General features: G+C 34.3%; 1 protein-coding gene across 15 annotated transcripts in view; it reads left to right on the top strand.

The window, feature by feature from the left end:
- Positions 1-16,112, top strand: part of LOC148302126 (serine/threonine-protein kinase MARK2-like) — a 205,387-nt gene that overhangs the window by 147,545 nt on the left and 41,730 nt on the right. For 10 of the 15 annotated variants that reach the window (XM_088272086.1, XM_088272084.1, XM_088272075.1 and 7 more), the window contains exons 13-14: positions 1,541-1,753; positions 3,301-3,386. In XM_088272086.1, the coding sequence (XP_088128212.1) occupies positions 1,541-1,753; positions 3,301-3,386 (299 nt within the window). The remainder of the gene's footprint in view (positions 1-1,540; positions 1,754-3,300; positions 3,387-16,112) is intronic. The other 5 variants (XM_088272083.1, XM_088272082.1, XM_088272081.1 and 2 more) reach the window with 1 other exon arrangement.

Here is a 16,112-nt window from a genome sequence, read left to right as displayed (position 1 = left end):
CTTGGCTTTGGTGTTGCTAGTAACATAAATCAGTTGTGATTGTCCCCGCAACATGGCAACTTGAAAAAAAATGGTTGGCATACAAAATAAAATGTTTTCACTGTAGTTATATATAGATATACCTCTAAGTTAAAATTTCACACATTTGATTTAAATATATGATGATTTTACTATTATTTGAGTATGAAACATACATTGGAATGTGATGAAAAGTTCACAATTACAATGTACTACTTAAAAAATGAGAATTTTGAAATTAAATTTCACAAAAATATTGTTTTTATAGCAATCAAACATATGGGATATGCAATATGTTTTTAAATATGTGATGAAATATTCACATTTGTAATCCAATGAAAAACTTGCTTTTATAATGTGATGAAAAACTCTCCCTTGCAATGTGATGAGAAACTTGCATTTATAATGCAATGAAAAATACCTCCTTGCAATGTGATGAAAATCTTGCATTTTTAATGTGATGGAAAACTTGACCTTGTGAGTGATAAGTTTGCCCTTTTAATGCGATAAAAAACTCATGTTTACAATGCAATAAAATTAAAATCACTCTTCTATAAAGTGGCTATTCTGCAGATCTCTCTGTTCGATATGAATTCGACTGTGATTGTGTCAATAAGTTTTTTTATCATGTGACTTGAAATTTTGACTTTGAGGAGCAAATATTCCCCGCTAACCTAAAAGCTAACATCTTACTAACAGCATGTATTTTTTCTCTCTTTCCCTCTCGGTCTGTGCCATGTCTGTCTCTCTCACTGGTCCATTGGTGTATGGGATAATGGAAATGTATATATTGCTCACCCGTTAAAACTACATCCAACCTTCGGTCTACAAAATACTATGATGAAATGGAATGATTGTTGGTGACGTCGTGTCATTTTGATGATGGAAAAATGCTGATATTTTCCTGGGACAAAATGAAATTCACTTGTTGAAACGTGCTATGAAATTTTATACTGTGCTGGGATGATGCATTAAATTGTGTATTTTTATGAAAAATTCACATTGTATATGAAAATAAATGGAATATACTATATTCATGATGAAAATAAATATTTAAACCATGAATCACTCATATGACAATGCAATAATATGTGCCAATAAAACATCGCACTTATAACTGATGAAAAACTTTCATTTCTAATATGATGAAAAACTCTTATTTATAATGTGATGAATAAAACTCGCATTTATAATGTGATTAAAAAAAACGCACATTCATAATTTGATGAAAAACTCACATTTGTAAAATTATGAATGACTCGCCTCTACGATGCGATTGAAAACCCACATCTGCAATGTGATGACAAACCCTCACCTGCAATGTGATGAAAAACCCACATTTGCAATGTGACAACAAACATACATCCGCAATGTTATGACAAACCCACATCCAAAATGTGATGACACATTTGCATCCGCAATGTGATGATAACCCCACATCCGTAATGTGATGACAAACCCACATCCGCAATGTGACGACAAACCCACATTTGCAATGAAAAACTTGCATTGGCCGCCTTAGTGCCAGCGGTGCGGACAACATATCCAAGTCGTCGGCGTCCAATTCATCAACATCGGCGCCCGCGGCGGCCGCCGGCGCGGGGGGCGGCGCGGCGGGCCCCGCCAAGGGCCACGTGAAGAGCGCCTCCGTCTCCTCGGCGGGCGGCGCGCCCAGCAACGGCCAGGCGGCCGAGCAGGCCCCCGCCCTCGGCTCATTGGACCCGCTCCGTCAGAGGTAATCCGCGAGATCGCGACGCTTGCGAGACGGAGTGATATACGTATCGCGCTACGTAATATATGTATTGGTTTGTTGGGTAATATATCCAAAATAAAACAAGGGTTTTGTTGGATTGAATTCTACATTTATTTATGTATATCTTAATGCGTGGCGCGTTTCGTCGTCTTAGGACATTATCAAACACTCAATTCAACAATTACCCAACAATTCAATATGGAATTCTACCAACTGTCTGCAGTTACAATAAATATGTATTGGTGTTTGTTGTGTGGTCCGGTGGTGGAAAGATATCAGTAAAAGATTGCCAGTTCTTTGACGAAATGACTTAAAAATGCCAAAATGCAATTCCAAAAAAAAAATCTGGTTTGTTCGTAATTTCTGTTCGCAAACAGATGCATTCTTTTATCGGAATGTTCTCAGCTTGAATCAATTGTAACTCAAGTTTCTGGTTTTTTTGTATATTATTTTTTTTGTGAATTTCAGTGTTTTTAAGTAAAATAACTAGTTTAATATGAATTGCTTTTGTTTATAAATAGGTATTTAAAAAAATATGGAATTCTATAGCTTTGTCAAGACTTGCTTATCTCAAAATATGGCACGCTTTTGTGTTGCAATATAGTGTTTATTGGTAATCTAACCCACCACAAGTCAGCAGTATTGTCAAATTTTAGTTGGAATATTTCGTAAAGACTGCCATAACTCGAAATACGGCACTCTGTGTGGCAGTATTGTGTATATTGGCAATTTTACCCGCCATATTTTGGCGGTATTGTCAAATTTTAGTTGGAATATTTCGTAAAGACTGCCATAACTCGAAATAAGGCACGCTTTTGTGTGGCAATAAAGTATTTATTGGTAATCCAACCCGCCATAAGTCAAATTGTAAAAAATAATATATAAAATCATAAAATATTGTAAATAAAATCTTCAATATATTTTTCTCAGCTTGACTCGTTGCGACTTATAGCACTCTTGACATGAGATGATATATCTAACAATATTTCTTTACTAATCCAATACTAATATCTGCTAAAATTTAGTATACAGTGGAACCTCTCATGAGAAGAAAAATTTGCTCTCTTAACTAGTGACATTTCGCATAACGAGATACAAAAAAAGGGCAAGTCCCTTTATTACGACATTTACTTGTGAGCTGGGACCTCCGAGTCGAAACAAAAAATGTTTCACTTACCGTAGAAGGGGGCTACTTGAACTTTGATGTGTTACTTGAGCCCAGTACAAAAAAGAGATTTAAATCTGTATTTGGTCTACAATAATGAACGTATTGACATGATTCATTGTTTCCCTGACAGGTGACACCTATTGTCACGATACGTTCATTATTGTAGACCAAATACAAATTTAATTTGTTTTTTGTACGGGCCTCAAGTAACACATCAAAGTTCAAGTAGCCTCGTTCTACAGTAATGAATAAAATAAGATTCTGGAAGGAATAATGCTCATTATGAGGGGTTCCACTGTATTTTCATTATTATTGAATTGAATTGACAAATTGTTTTATGTATGTTTGTTTCGGCTTTCAGTATCAATCCGGCTGTGAACTCGACAGCGAGACAACCGCAGTTAGCATTTCCAAGGAATGTTCCTTCCAGATCAACTTTCCATTCCGGTAAGTCACCAATCAACCATTCCGGAATTTCTGAACAATTATTTAATTTTAAGAATGCATGCCTCGGCTGTCATAATTCAACTGCCCCGGATCAATTGTATATTTAATTATCTTTCTTTTCAACTCTTTGACTGATGAGTTTTTGACTGTCTTATAAAAACGTATATTTGAATGCAGCATTGTGTTCAAATTTCAAAGCAATCAGTTAAAACAAGTATCTTTTTCTGTCTCTCTTTTTAAAAGAATAACCCGCAAAACCTCTATTAGAGGCTTATCAGCAGGTAGGGTAGTAAGGATAGGGAAGGTAAATGTGAAAAATACATCACAAATACCTTGACCAATTGAAAATAAATCTTTCTTCAATTTATTTTGCACTCGGCGAGAATCAAACCCGCAAGCAAGTTTCGCAGTCCTAATGCGCAAAGGCAAATAGCCGCAAGTTAAAAACAGCAGTTTTGAAATAAACGAGTTTAAATTCAACTTAAAATGAAGGTTTTTTTTCCAATACATGTATCAAATAAATACAATTTTGCGGTTATTTGGATAATGGATATCTCGGTAAAGGAAAGAGATAGAGCAAAATCTGTGATTGTATATGATAGAGGCCAGCTATAAGAATGCTTTGAGCCGTGTTACGCCAAACGGCCGCAACTTGAGTTACGGCTAGTTGCCTTTACACACTACAGTCGAGTATCTACGCCACGGCGCCTGCCTTTAGTACATATTTCGAACAAACATTTACTTTAACTCTTACCACTCTGTAGGCCAGACATTCTGGCCCGTATGATTCTAGTAGGCAGCTCCGTGGGCCACAATGTCTGGCCCACAGCAGGTATATATATATATATTTTTTTAAAACCCTTATCCGCACCCCAATGGTGCATAGGGCACTGCGTCATATAAACACAGTGTTATCTTGATCGTTTACACATGAAGGAAAAGTGATCAGCCCTCCGCTTCAGGTACCAGTCCAGGGTAATATTGAATAAATATGACAGTGAAAAATCACTTATATTTATTTTACCCCCCTTGGGAATCGAACCCGGGACCTCCAGAACGGTAGCCGAGCGTGCTGACCATTACACTACGGAGGCGGACATAACTTTAATCACTGATTTCTCTATCAACCGAGTATATTCTACCAACAAATATTTCAGATAAATACAGTTAATCTTAATTAACATGGTCATACGAATTGCCAGACAGAGTGTCCCAAAATTAGGGAACCAATTTTGGTATAAATATTTATTTATTTTAATGGTAGAAAATCGTCGCATTTTTTTGATCAGAGTAGCTGATCAGTTATGAGAAAAAATGGTCACAGTGGAAAGGGTTGATTTATGGTAACTTTTCCATACTATATTTTTCTTAATATTTAGGCACGTGTGTCCACAAATCTGAGTTTTGATTAGGAACACCTGATTAGGGTCGATCCGCATTGGGTGTTGAATTTTGACATTCGATATAACGCGACCTCGGAATAACAGGGATCCATCTCTACTCAAGTGACCGTCTACTCGAACCCTCGTCGTTCCGGGGTCGCATGTTTTCACTGTTGATGTTGCCGATGTGAGACTAGCTACCTTTGTCGATAATTCATGCTTAAATAGACTTATTTATCCAATTTGTTATCATAATTTATAAATATATACAATTCCTTAGTGGTTTAGGGCAAAAGGTGCATATGTCTGCCTCTATCTAAATATTATGCAATGCGTTTTGTACTTGATTCAAAATTCGAGGCGACAGTATACCCGCCAAATATATATATATATATATATATATATATATATATATATATATATATATATATATATATATATATATATATAAATATATTTATTATGTTTTTAATACCACCTTTCTAATTTATTAGCACATTGTTTGCGGGAAACGCCTGAAAGCGTCTTTTACATATTGTTAGTAGAGAGCAGAAGAGGCTTATAAGAGCGCTCTTGCACTACATGGAATTTCACCATCCGGCAGTCCGTTTTTTTTTTTAAATAAAAGCGACTACGGCAGTTTAGCGTGATGGAATTTACGCGCACCGTGATCACTCACCAATCAAGCGCACCGATCCGAAGAGAGACGGCCAAAAGCACAAACCGATCCGAGCCAATCATACGTTTTATCGTGCTAACCGTACTGCCGGATAGTGAAATTCCGTGTAGTGCACAAGCGCCCTAAGCGTTCTATTTGATTACTTTTGCTAGAGCGCGAGAGACAACCAAAAAATCATTGTAAAAATGGGAATTGGGTTTGCGGTTACTTGTGATTAGTATATCATAGTCATACATCAGAAAGTGACCAAGTGCATTTCTTACAAAAACATGATCATTGACTATTTGATATCTTACTAGCTTAATATTGCCCTGAAAATATCCCAAAGCGATTTTAAACTTAGAAGTATAGTATAGTGACTTGTTAAAAATGACAAACTGCACTCATGTTTATTTTCGTATCAAGCAAAAGTGACTTAAATGGCCCTCCTGAACATTTTACTTTTTTGTTAGTTGGTCACTTTCTCCTGTACGACTACGATATGACCCTGATTAGTATGCTAATTAGGGTCCGGGGTTGATGAAAAAACCGCCCGACAACAATGTGTTAAGTGACATATTTTGAATCATGTATTATCCACATTTTATTATTATTATATGTGCTAGATATTGAGTATATATTTTGTTAAAAAGCTAGGCTAGCAGTTTCCACTGCTCTCCGTCCCATCTAAGATTCTCAATCTTCCTTTTCCTCTCTTCCCCTCTGTTTTCTTCACGCAATAAGATCGTCATGCTGCAGGTTACGCCCTGTCACCTTCCTTCTTCCCTCTTCTATTGTTTTTTAATCAATTTATTTTCTTCTCTCACTCTTTTTGATACATCTTGGTTTTTCACTCTTTCCATTCGGATAATTTTTCCATTTTCCAACACCATAATTCAATTCAAACGCTTCTAATCTTTCTCTACTCCTTGTCATCATCCTGATATAGTATAATGTTTATATTTATATATTTTTAGGTTTAGTTTTATTAAATCTTTATATATCGCTCACTCCTTTCAAGAACGTCATAAATCAAAAAACTTGATTTTTCAGGAGAACGTTTTTAAAGTTTAAAAATATTATACAATATTTTAAAAATATATATCAAGTCACTTATTGAACTTTTTACTGTGCAACAGATCTCTTTAGGTAAAACCTGAAGGTTTTTTCTCTATTTGAAAAATATTTAGTATATTTTAAAAAATAATGAAACAATACCTTTTCTTCAAAATGCAAAAACAACACTTTCTGCCCTGTAGCGGGTAAATATTTAGTCAAAAATATGCCTCTTTTGCTGTGATATAGTACATTTTCTGGGCATACCGAAAACATGCACAACTGAAAATTGACGATTTTTGATTTATGACGTTCTTGAAAGGAGTGAGCGATATATATTTATATATATATATATATTTATATTTATATATATATATATATATATATATATATATATATATATATATATATATATATATATATATATATATATATATATATATATATATATATATATATATATATATATATATAATTTTTTCAAATTACATTTGTTGTAAGATATTGTTAGTGATACCGGAGAATTAACGAATTTGCCTTAGGCACACTTTTTTAAAATCTTGCTTTAAAACTTATTTTTTATATACTATTAATTTGAAAAAAACATGGTTTCGTTTACCAATTATTACACTTTAATGAGATTGTGAATTCAAATAAATAAATCGGTTTTTTTGCTGTCAAATGAGTAAACATAATTAATTATCAAATAAATAAACTAGTTTTATTGTGTAATAAGAACAGTGTTGAATTTTAACCGTGTAATATTCCTTCTCCCACAGCAGCCTGAAAGAGAGCTCTGTAAGAGTGACCGATATATCGGTAGGAGATATTACACGATTTAACCTGAAAACTTGTACCGAGTTTCTTTATTTAAAATGTAAAATAGTACAAGGTATTATAACAATAATAAAAATTAAATAAACTCTTAATTTAACGGCGCAATTGCTTAAATTTATAAAATATATATACAGTGAAACCTCTGTCCATCGTTTTTAAAGGGACCTTTGAAATAAACTATGAATATAATTTATATTTGAAGCACAAACTTTGTGATTTTCCATTTTATAATTAAAATGTAACTTTGTTTTAAAATCACTATAAATATTTTATTATAATAAAGTTATAATAAAATATTTATAGTGATTTTAAAACAAAGTTACATTTTAATTAAAAACTATGAATGCGGGATTAAGAGGTCAATACACAAAGAGATACCATCGAGTAAAGATGCCGTCCTCCCAATCTGCATAACCATTGATAGGTTTTAATTCTACGGAGAATACAAGTTTTACATTTTAATAGTTTTATTTTTTTTTTCAATACATACTGAACAGAACCAAAAAATATTAAGTTTATTGCATTCTAAATAATCTGTTACTGTTGTATTTTCATACGTCAACAGTATATATTCATATTTGCAAATAATACTTTTTTCAGCATCAGTTATTGAAAGTTTACAATCTTTGTAAACTTTCTAATAATGCTTCTGTAAATGAAGGTACAGGCAGCGGCTTCTCTTCATCAATCTTCATTCTATCCACCTCTTCTCCTGTATCCGTCAGCCTTGCGTCACATGAGCTTTCCATAGTTTCTATCCCACACGTTGGAACATTGTCATCAAATGTAACAAGTTTGAGGACTTTGAGAAGAATGTAAAAAATACAAAATACATCAAATATGCAGTGTAATTCAAACGATGAATGCGGTAAAATGGCGATAGAGAAACGATAGATGAGATCTTTTTTTTTTGTTTTTAAAAGAAAAGAGAAATATTTGTGGTTTTATTATTTACACAAATATTTTAATTTCATACCATTTCTGTGAGCCTAAGCGGCTCATTATTAGAAATAGGTATCAAATTGTGGTAGAGTGGGTTCGAACTGAGAAACTCTGACTTAAGAGTCCGCGACACTAACCATGGGACCATAACCCGACATCTATTTTTGTATGAAATGAATTCGGGGTAGGAGAACTGAGAAACTCTGACTTAAGAGTCTGCGACACTAACCACGGGACCATGAATTGGTGAAACAAATGAATTCGGGGTAGGAGAAATGAACGACACATCCGGGAAAACGATTATTCGGGGAACGATAGACAGAGGTTTCACTGTACTGTCCATTTTAAAAGACGTTGTGTTAAAACTGTGTGTTAAATCTCTTAAAATAAACGCCGACTCGTCCTAACAACATGTAATATTAAGGCAAATTGAATGTTTGGATTACTATATATATATTTTGTTTTGCATTTTGGTCATAACGCAATCTGGACAACTGTCAACTCGCTGGTTAATTTTGCACCCAGATGGCAGTTCAGGTACTTCAACCCATCTATACAAAATATTTATTTTTCCTTCACTTAGACAATATCCGTATTTACATGTTAAAATATGTCTAAAATGCCCGAGATGCACATATTTGTGTTTTGTTAACATTAAAAAATAATATTTTGTGTTTTTTTTTGTTTGTTTGTATTTATTTGTTTATGGAAAGTGGTGTTATACAAACTGCATTCGTAGATCAGTGTTTTTGCTCTTTCTTCATGTTTATCAGTATCAATGTCATAGGTGCATATGGGAATTATGTGTGGAAAATGATATCTCTAATCTGCTTAGTTTGTCTTCTTTTATAAATAATCACACAGGCACCGTGGCGTGGTCGGGTAGACGCTCGACTGCGAAACTGGCGTCGCGGGTTCGATTCCCGCCAATTGCAAAATAAATACAAGAAAGATTTATTTTCAATTGGTCTGGGTGTTTCTGATGTATTTTTCACATTTACCTTCCCTGTCCTTATTATCCTACCTGCAGACAAGCCTCTAATAGAGGCTTTGCGGGTTATTCCTTTTTAAAAAAAAAATAAAGGTACTCTAGTGAGAAATACCAGATCTGTTGTCTCTGACGTCATAATTTATTTATTTAAGTATCAAATACATTTAGGACAAAATGTCCGCCTCAGTAGTGTATTGGTCAGCATGCTCGGCTACCGTTCTGGAGATCCCGGGTTCGATTCCCACGAGGGGGTCAAATAAATATAAGTGATTTTTGTACTTTAATATTTATTCAATATTACCCTGGACTGGTACCTGAAGCGGAGAGCTGATCACCTTTCCTTCATGTGTTAATGATCTAGGTGACACTGCGTTTACATGGTGCAGTGCCCTATGCACCATTGGGGTGCGGATAAGGGTTTTAAAAAATATAAGGGATTACTTCACTCCTTCAGGGTTGTGTAAATTTTTTCTATTGATTTTTGTTTGAATTATGAACACCATGAATCAAAAACCATTAGTTATGTCATTGGGTATCTATATTACGCTTTTAAAGCATCATCAACTGTAGCAGAAGTCGAGGTGGCCGAATGGCCGATATTTCGACCCCCATATAATTCCCATATGTACAAAAATAATTAACATTGATACTTCTAACAATGAAATAATGCATTTATTTTCATTAATTTACGATGGCGGTTCTTGTTTCTCTACCTTATATATCGCTCACTCCTTTCAAGAATGTCATAAATAAAAAATTGTCAATTTTCAGTTGTGCATGTTTTCGGAATGCCCAGAAAATGTACTACATCCCAGCAAAAGAGGCATATTTTTAACTTAATATTTATCTGCTACAGGACAGAAAGTGTTGTTTTTGCATTTTGAAGAAATGGTATTGTTTAATTATTTTTTTAAAAATACAAAATATTTTTCAAATGGAGCAAAAACTTTCAGGTTTTACCTTAAAAGATCTGTTGCACAGTAAAAAGTTCAATAAGTGGCTTGATATTTACTTTTAATACATTGCGTTATATTTTTAAACTTTAAAAACGTTCTCCTGAAAAATCAAGTTTTTTGATTTATGATGTTCTTGAAAGCAGTGAGCGATATAAATATTTTTTTTATTTTTTTGCCAAATTAATTTCTTTAACACTCAATTAACTAGAATTACATAACACCACACTGTTCACTTTATATTTAAGTTGAAAGGTCTATCGTCTATCATGATATCAGATATGCTAATTTAGAAATCAGTTCAAGCAATTGGCATAGTTATTATTACATTTTCATTGCAAAATATTTTCAATAAGTAATTTGGTATAGTGCTCAAATTACGTCTTGTTTAAATTATATTATTCTTTTCTTCATTGTCAGGCGTCTCTCTACTGGGTTAGATATACCGGTTTCAAAGCTAATAATAATAATAATAAAACCCTTATCCGCACCCCAATGGTGCATAGGGCACTGCGTCATATAAACGCAGTGTTATCTTGATCGTTTACACATGAAGGAAAGGTGATCAGCCCTCCGCTTCAGGTACCAGTCCAGGGTAATATTGAATTAATATGACAGTGAAAAAATCACTTATATTTATTTTACCCCCCTTGGGAATCGAACCCGGGACCTCCAGAACGGTAGCCGAGCGTGCTGACCATTACACTACGGAGGCGGACGAAGCTAACCGCTTCTTTTTCAAGACTTTGAAAAAGAAGCGGTTAGTCAAGAAACCCTGGGATGCTCCAACTTCCTCCATCTTATTTTGCATTAAAAAAAAATACTTTAAATGCTTTTGTCTCGCTTTGTAAAAATATATTTGTAAGTAAATATTGTCTGCCTCCGTAGTGTAATGGTCAGCACGCTCGGCTACCGTTCTGGAGGTCCCGGGTTCGATTCCCAAGGGGGGTAAAATAAATAAAAGTGATTTTTTCACTGTAATATTTGTACTCCTATATACTCCTTCATGTGTAAACGATCAAGATAACACAGCGTTTATATGATGCAGTGCCCTATGCACCATTGGGTGCGGGTAAGGGTTTTATTATTTTTTTATTAAGTAAATAATGACTAGAGAACTTATCTGTGTCTTCGTGTTTGGCAGTGCCAGTGTTATATTCAAGTTTGAATACAAGATTCCAAGAATTTTTTTTATTATTGAATGATAGACAGTTGCGTTACTGCCCTATAGACAAAATATGGTTTTAACACCAGAGGACATTATCATATGGTTTTAGCGTATACTATAAGATTCGGTCCGCCTCCATAGTGTAATGGTCAGCACGCTCGACTATCATTCTGGAGGTCCCGGGTTCGATTCCCAGGGGGGGGGTCAAATAAATATAAGTGATTTTTTCACTCTAATATTTATTCAATATCACCCTGGACTGGTACCTGAAGCGGAGGGCTGATCACCTTTTCTTTAGTGTTAACAATCAATATAACACTGCGTTTATATGCAGTGCCCTATGCACCATTGGGGTGCGGATAAGGGTTTGAAGAAGAATAAGATTCACAACACAGAAAAACACATCAAAGAAAATCTAAAGGTGGAGACTGACTGGAGACTTTCGTCGTAACATAACGTCGTAACGTCGCTCGCGGCAAGCATCAGGGAGCATCCCAAACTATGGATGGAGCGCTCGGCTCGCTGTACTGACTGCCTGAACTTTATATCTGAACCTGAATCTTATAGATTCACAACACAGAAAAACACATCAAAGAAAATGTAAAGGTGGAGACTGACCGGAGCATTTTGTCGTAACATAACGTCGTAACGTCGCTCGCGGCGAGCATCCGAAACTATGGATGGAGCGCTCGGCTCGCTGTACCGACTGCCTGAATGCTCGCATCGTAACGTATTACGCTACGACGAAATGCTCCGGTCAGTCTCCACCTTAACACACACCTCTTTAGGTCAAAATAACTTCGAAAAAGAAGCGGTTAGCTTCGAAATCGGTAGACATATTTATATATTTATTGTGATTTTAAACAGAGTTATATATATTAATTATAATCGTACAATTTGTCTTACAAGGGCACTAAATTCCTAGATATTGAACAACTATGTTCATCAAGAAAGAATGCATTTATCCTTCAATTGACACCCTTTTACACGCGCGAGTTCTAGGCACCATGTATGGTTTAGTTTATCGCTTATATTTATTTTGACCTCCCTGGGAATTGAACTCAGGGCCTCCAGCTTGGTGGCTAAACGCGCTAACCAACTACACTACAATAAAATAAATAATAAATATTTTAATAATATATATTCAATAATATATATTTTTAAAATTGATTTAAAATATATGAAAATATTAGAGGGGTCTTATTTGATGATTAAAAAAAATCACTGTATTGTAAATATTCTTCTTCTAACCATTATCTGCACCCGATGGTGCATAGGGCACTGCATCATATAAACGCAATGTTATCGTGATCGTTAACACATGAAGGAGAGGTGATCAGCCCTCTGCTTCAGGTACCAGTCCAGGGTTATATTGAATAAATATTAGAGTGAAAAAAAATACTTACGTTTATTATAACCCTCCTGGGAATCGAACCTGAGATATTCAGCATGGTAGCCAAATGTGCTAACCGCTATGGAGGCGGACTCACTACTCATAGCTATTGTAATTACAAAAGGTACCTTAATTTTTGATGGATGTTTGAATGGTGAAATAAAGAAAGAATGCAAGGTTGAGATAAGCATTATCGATAAAATTAAGAAAGGTGTGTTGAGATGGTTTGGGCGTGTGAATCAAATGAGTGAGGAAAGAACAGTAAAACAAATTTACAGGGGGAATGTGGTTGGTTATAGAAGTAGAAAGAAGAAGACCGAAGAAAACTTGGCATGATCGAGTATTTCAAATACTTGGTGTGGTCAGGTCAGGAGTCAGAATGATTGGCGGGTATGCATGAGGAGATGCGGGAATGAGGAAGAGGCGAAATTTGCAAATACAGATCGGTATGACATTCCTTTCTCTCTGCCTACTCCTGCGGAGAAAAGAGCCGTAATGGTTAGTTAGTTAGTTTTTTTAGCTTCATTATCATTTTCATGAATTTACACTCAAATATTTCAACATAATATATTGAAAACAACGACCTAATAGCTTTTTTTTCCACTTTTATTTCGTTTGACCAGTGATCGGGTTTCGTCTTTGCCAACATCAGACAAACACAGCTTAATAATTGACGGTTTTTATTAATCTCGATTGTAAATTGTCACCCGCTTTATATTACTACAAATAATAATTTTACACACTGTATATAATTTGCATATTTATTTTATTGACTGTGTTTTGTATTGTGTATTCCGTAATCTCTGTGTGGTATCCTTTGGCATTTTGTTTAGTGTTTCTGAGCATTTGTTCCCATATTTTTTGCATGGATTTTGAACAAATAGTTTTGTAAAATTAGTTACCGAGTTTGGTGTTTACTGTAAACTATATCGTAGTCATACAGGAGAAAGTGACCAAGTGCATTTTTTACAAAAACGTGATCATTGACTAGTTGATATCTTACTAGTTTAATGTTGACAACATTTTGAGTGTGTCCAAATACTTGTTCACAAAATCTGGATTACAGGAGTTATTTTCATATTGTTTTTTGACATCTCATCAAAGATGAAGAAGAATATGGAAGTCTGGGCATTTACGGGGCTGACGACCGTCATAGGCTGGTTTAAGTGATCACTTTGCACACATGTAACATTCACCGTCTACCCATTATTGACAACCACACTACTCAAATTCTTGGAAGTTCTATATATATGAACCAATTTAGAAACCTTGTTATAATATATATAGAACTTCCATGAATTTGAGTAGTGTGGTTGTCAATAATGGGTAGAATTGGTGAATGTTACACGTGTGTAAAGTGATCACTTAAACCAGCCTATGACGGTCGTCAGCCCCGTAAATGCCCAGACTTCCATATTCTTCTTCATCTTTGATGAGATGTCAAAAAAAAAAGTTTAATATTGCCCTGAAAAAAATCCCAAAGGATTTTAAACTTGTAAGTGTAATATATTGACTTGGTAAAAATGACTAACTGCATTGGTGTTTATTTTCTTGGCAAGCAAAAGTGACTTAAGTGGCCCTCCTGAACATTTTACGTTTTGTCAGTTGGTCACTTTCTCCTGTACGACTACGATATATGAGTAGCCTACTTGCAAACCACGCTATGATAAAAAATTAAGGTTTTTAGCTGATGATGGCAATCGGTAGAATATTAAATCTTCTACCGATTTTAGCTTTTTTTGAGAGATTTTAGAAAGTGAACTGTCGATCAGCATAGCAAGTCTTGCAAGAGTGTTGATTTTTCTATTCCATTTTATTCCTGACTTAATGAGTTTTGGCAGATTGAACATGGACGTTAATATTTTTAATTTTCTACCGATTGGCGCATTTGCTAAAAAACCATATTTTTTTAACATAACGTGGTTTACAAGTGGACTACTCATATACTATGCTTATTATATATCGCTCACTCCTTTCAAGAACGTCAGAAATCAAAAAACTTGATTTTTCAGGAGAACGTTTTTAAAGTTTATAAATATAATTCAATGTATTAAAAATAACTATCAAGCCACTTATTGAACTTTTTACTGTGCAACAGATCTTTTTAGGTTAAACCTGAAGGTTTTTTCCCCATTTGAAAAATATTAAGTATATTTAGAAAAATAATTAAACGTTACCTTTTCTTCAAAATGCAAAAACAACACTTTTTGCCCTGTAGCGGGTAAATATGAAGTTAAAAATATGCCTCGTTTGCTGGGATATAGTACATTTTCTGGGCATTCGGAAAACATGCACAACTGGAAATTGACGATTTTTGATTAATGACGTTCTTGAAAGGAGTGAGCTATTTTTTGAAATATTCTATTTTTTGTGTTTTTCTTTTGCTGATAAAATTTTTCCTTTTTAATTTAGTCTTTACAAAAATGTTTAGTTAGTCTTTTAAAACATGTGCATTTTTTTTCAATTCTATCTCATTGAAAATCAGATTATATCGTGTCAGGTTGTGGTGCCGTGGTTAGTGTCGCGGACTCTTAAGTCAGAGTTTCACGGTTCGAAACCACTCTACCAAAATTTGATACCTATTTCTAATAATGGGCCGCTTAGGCTCACAGAAATAGTATGAAATTGAAATATTTGTGTAAATAATTAAAACACAAATATTTCTCTTTTTAAAAAAAATAAAAAAAATTGTCTATGTTCAGTGGAAATTGTTAAATAAGTTGAGTGCCAACCGCATTGTCTTATTGTGTGGTTAGATCTCTTTCACTAGGGATCGTGTTATATGCATATATCGCTCACTCCTTTCAAGAACGTATAAATCAAAAATTGTCAATTTTCAGTTGTGCATGTTTTTAAAATGCCCAGAAAATGTACTATATCCCAGCAAAAGAGGCATATTTTTAACTCAATATTTACCCGCTACAGGGCAGAAAGTGTTGTTTTTGCATTTTGAAGATAAGGTATTGTTTAATTATTTAAAAAAAAAATATAATAAATATTTTTCAAATGGAGAAAAAGCCTTTAGGTTTTACCTAAAAAGATCTGTTACACAGTAAAAAGTTCAGTAAGTAGCGTGATATTTATTTTTAATACATTGTATTACATTTTTAAACTTTAAAAACGTTCTCTTGAAAAATCAAGTTTTTTTGATTTATGACGTTCTTGAAAGGAGTGAGCGATATGTCATATAACGCCTCAATAACTCTGAATAATTCATATCAAGTTTACCCGTATGATTTGCCCAAGACAAGAACTATTACTCTCGAGTGATAGTTGACGTCAGGGGGACTTGAAGTGACTCGCTCAGAAGAGGAAGATATTAATAAGATATAATATAATTGTTAGT

The sequence above is a fragment of the Brachycentrus maculatus genome, unplaced genomic scaffold (genome assembly GCF_059751285.1).
Source record: "Brachycentrus maculatus isolate JH-2025_06_01 unplaced genomic scaffold, ASM5975128v1 h1tg000475l, whole genome shotgun sequence".
Classification (NCBI taxonomy): domain Eukaryota; kingdom Metazoa; phylum Arthropoda; class Insecta; order Trichoptera; family Brachycentridae; genus Brachycentrus; species Brachycentrus maculatus.
This window is presented reverse-complemented; position numbering and strand designations above follow the sequence as displayed.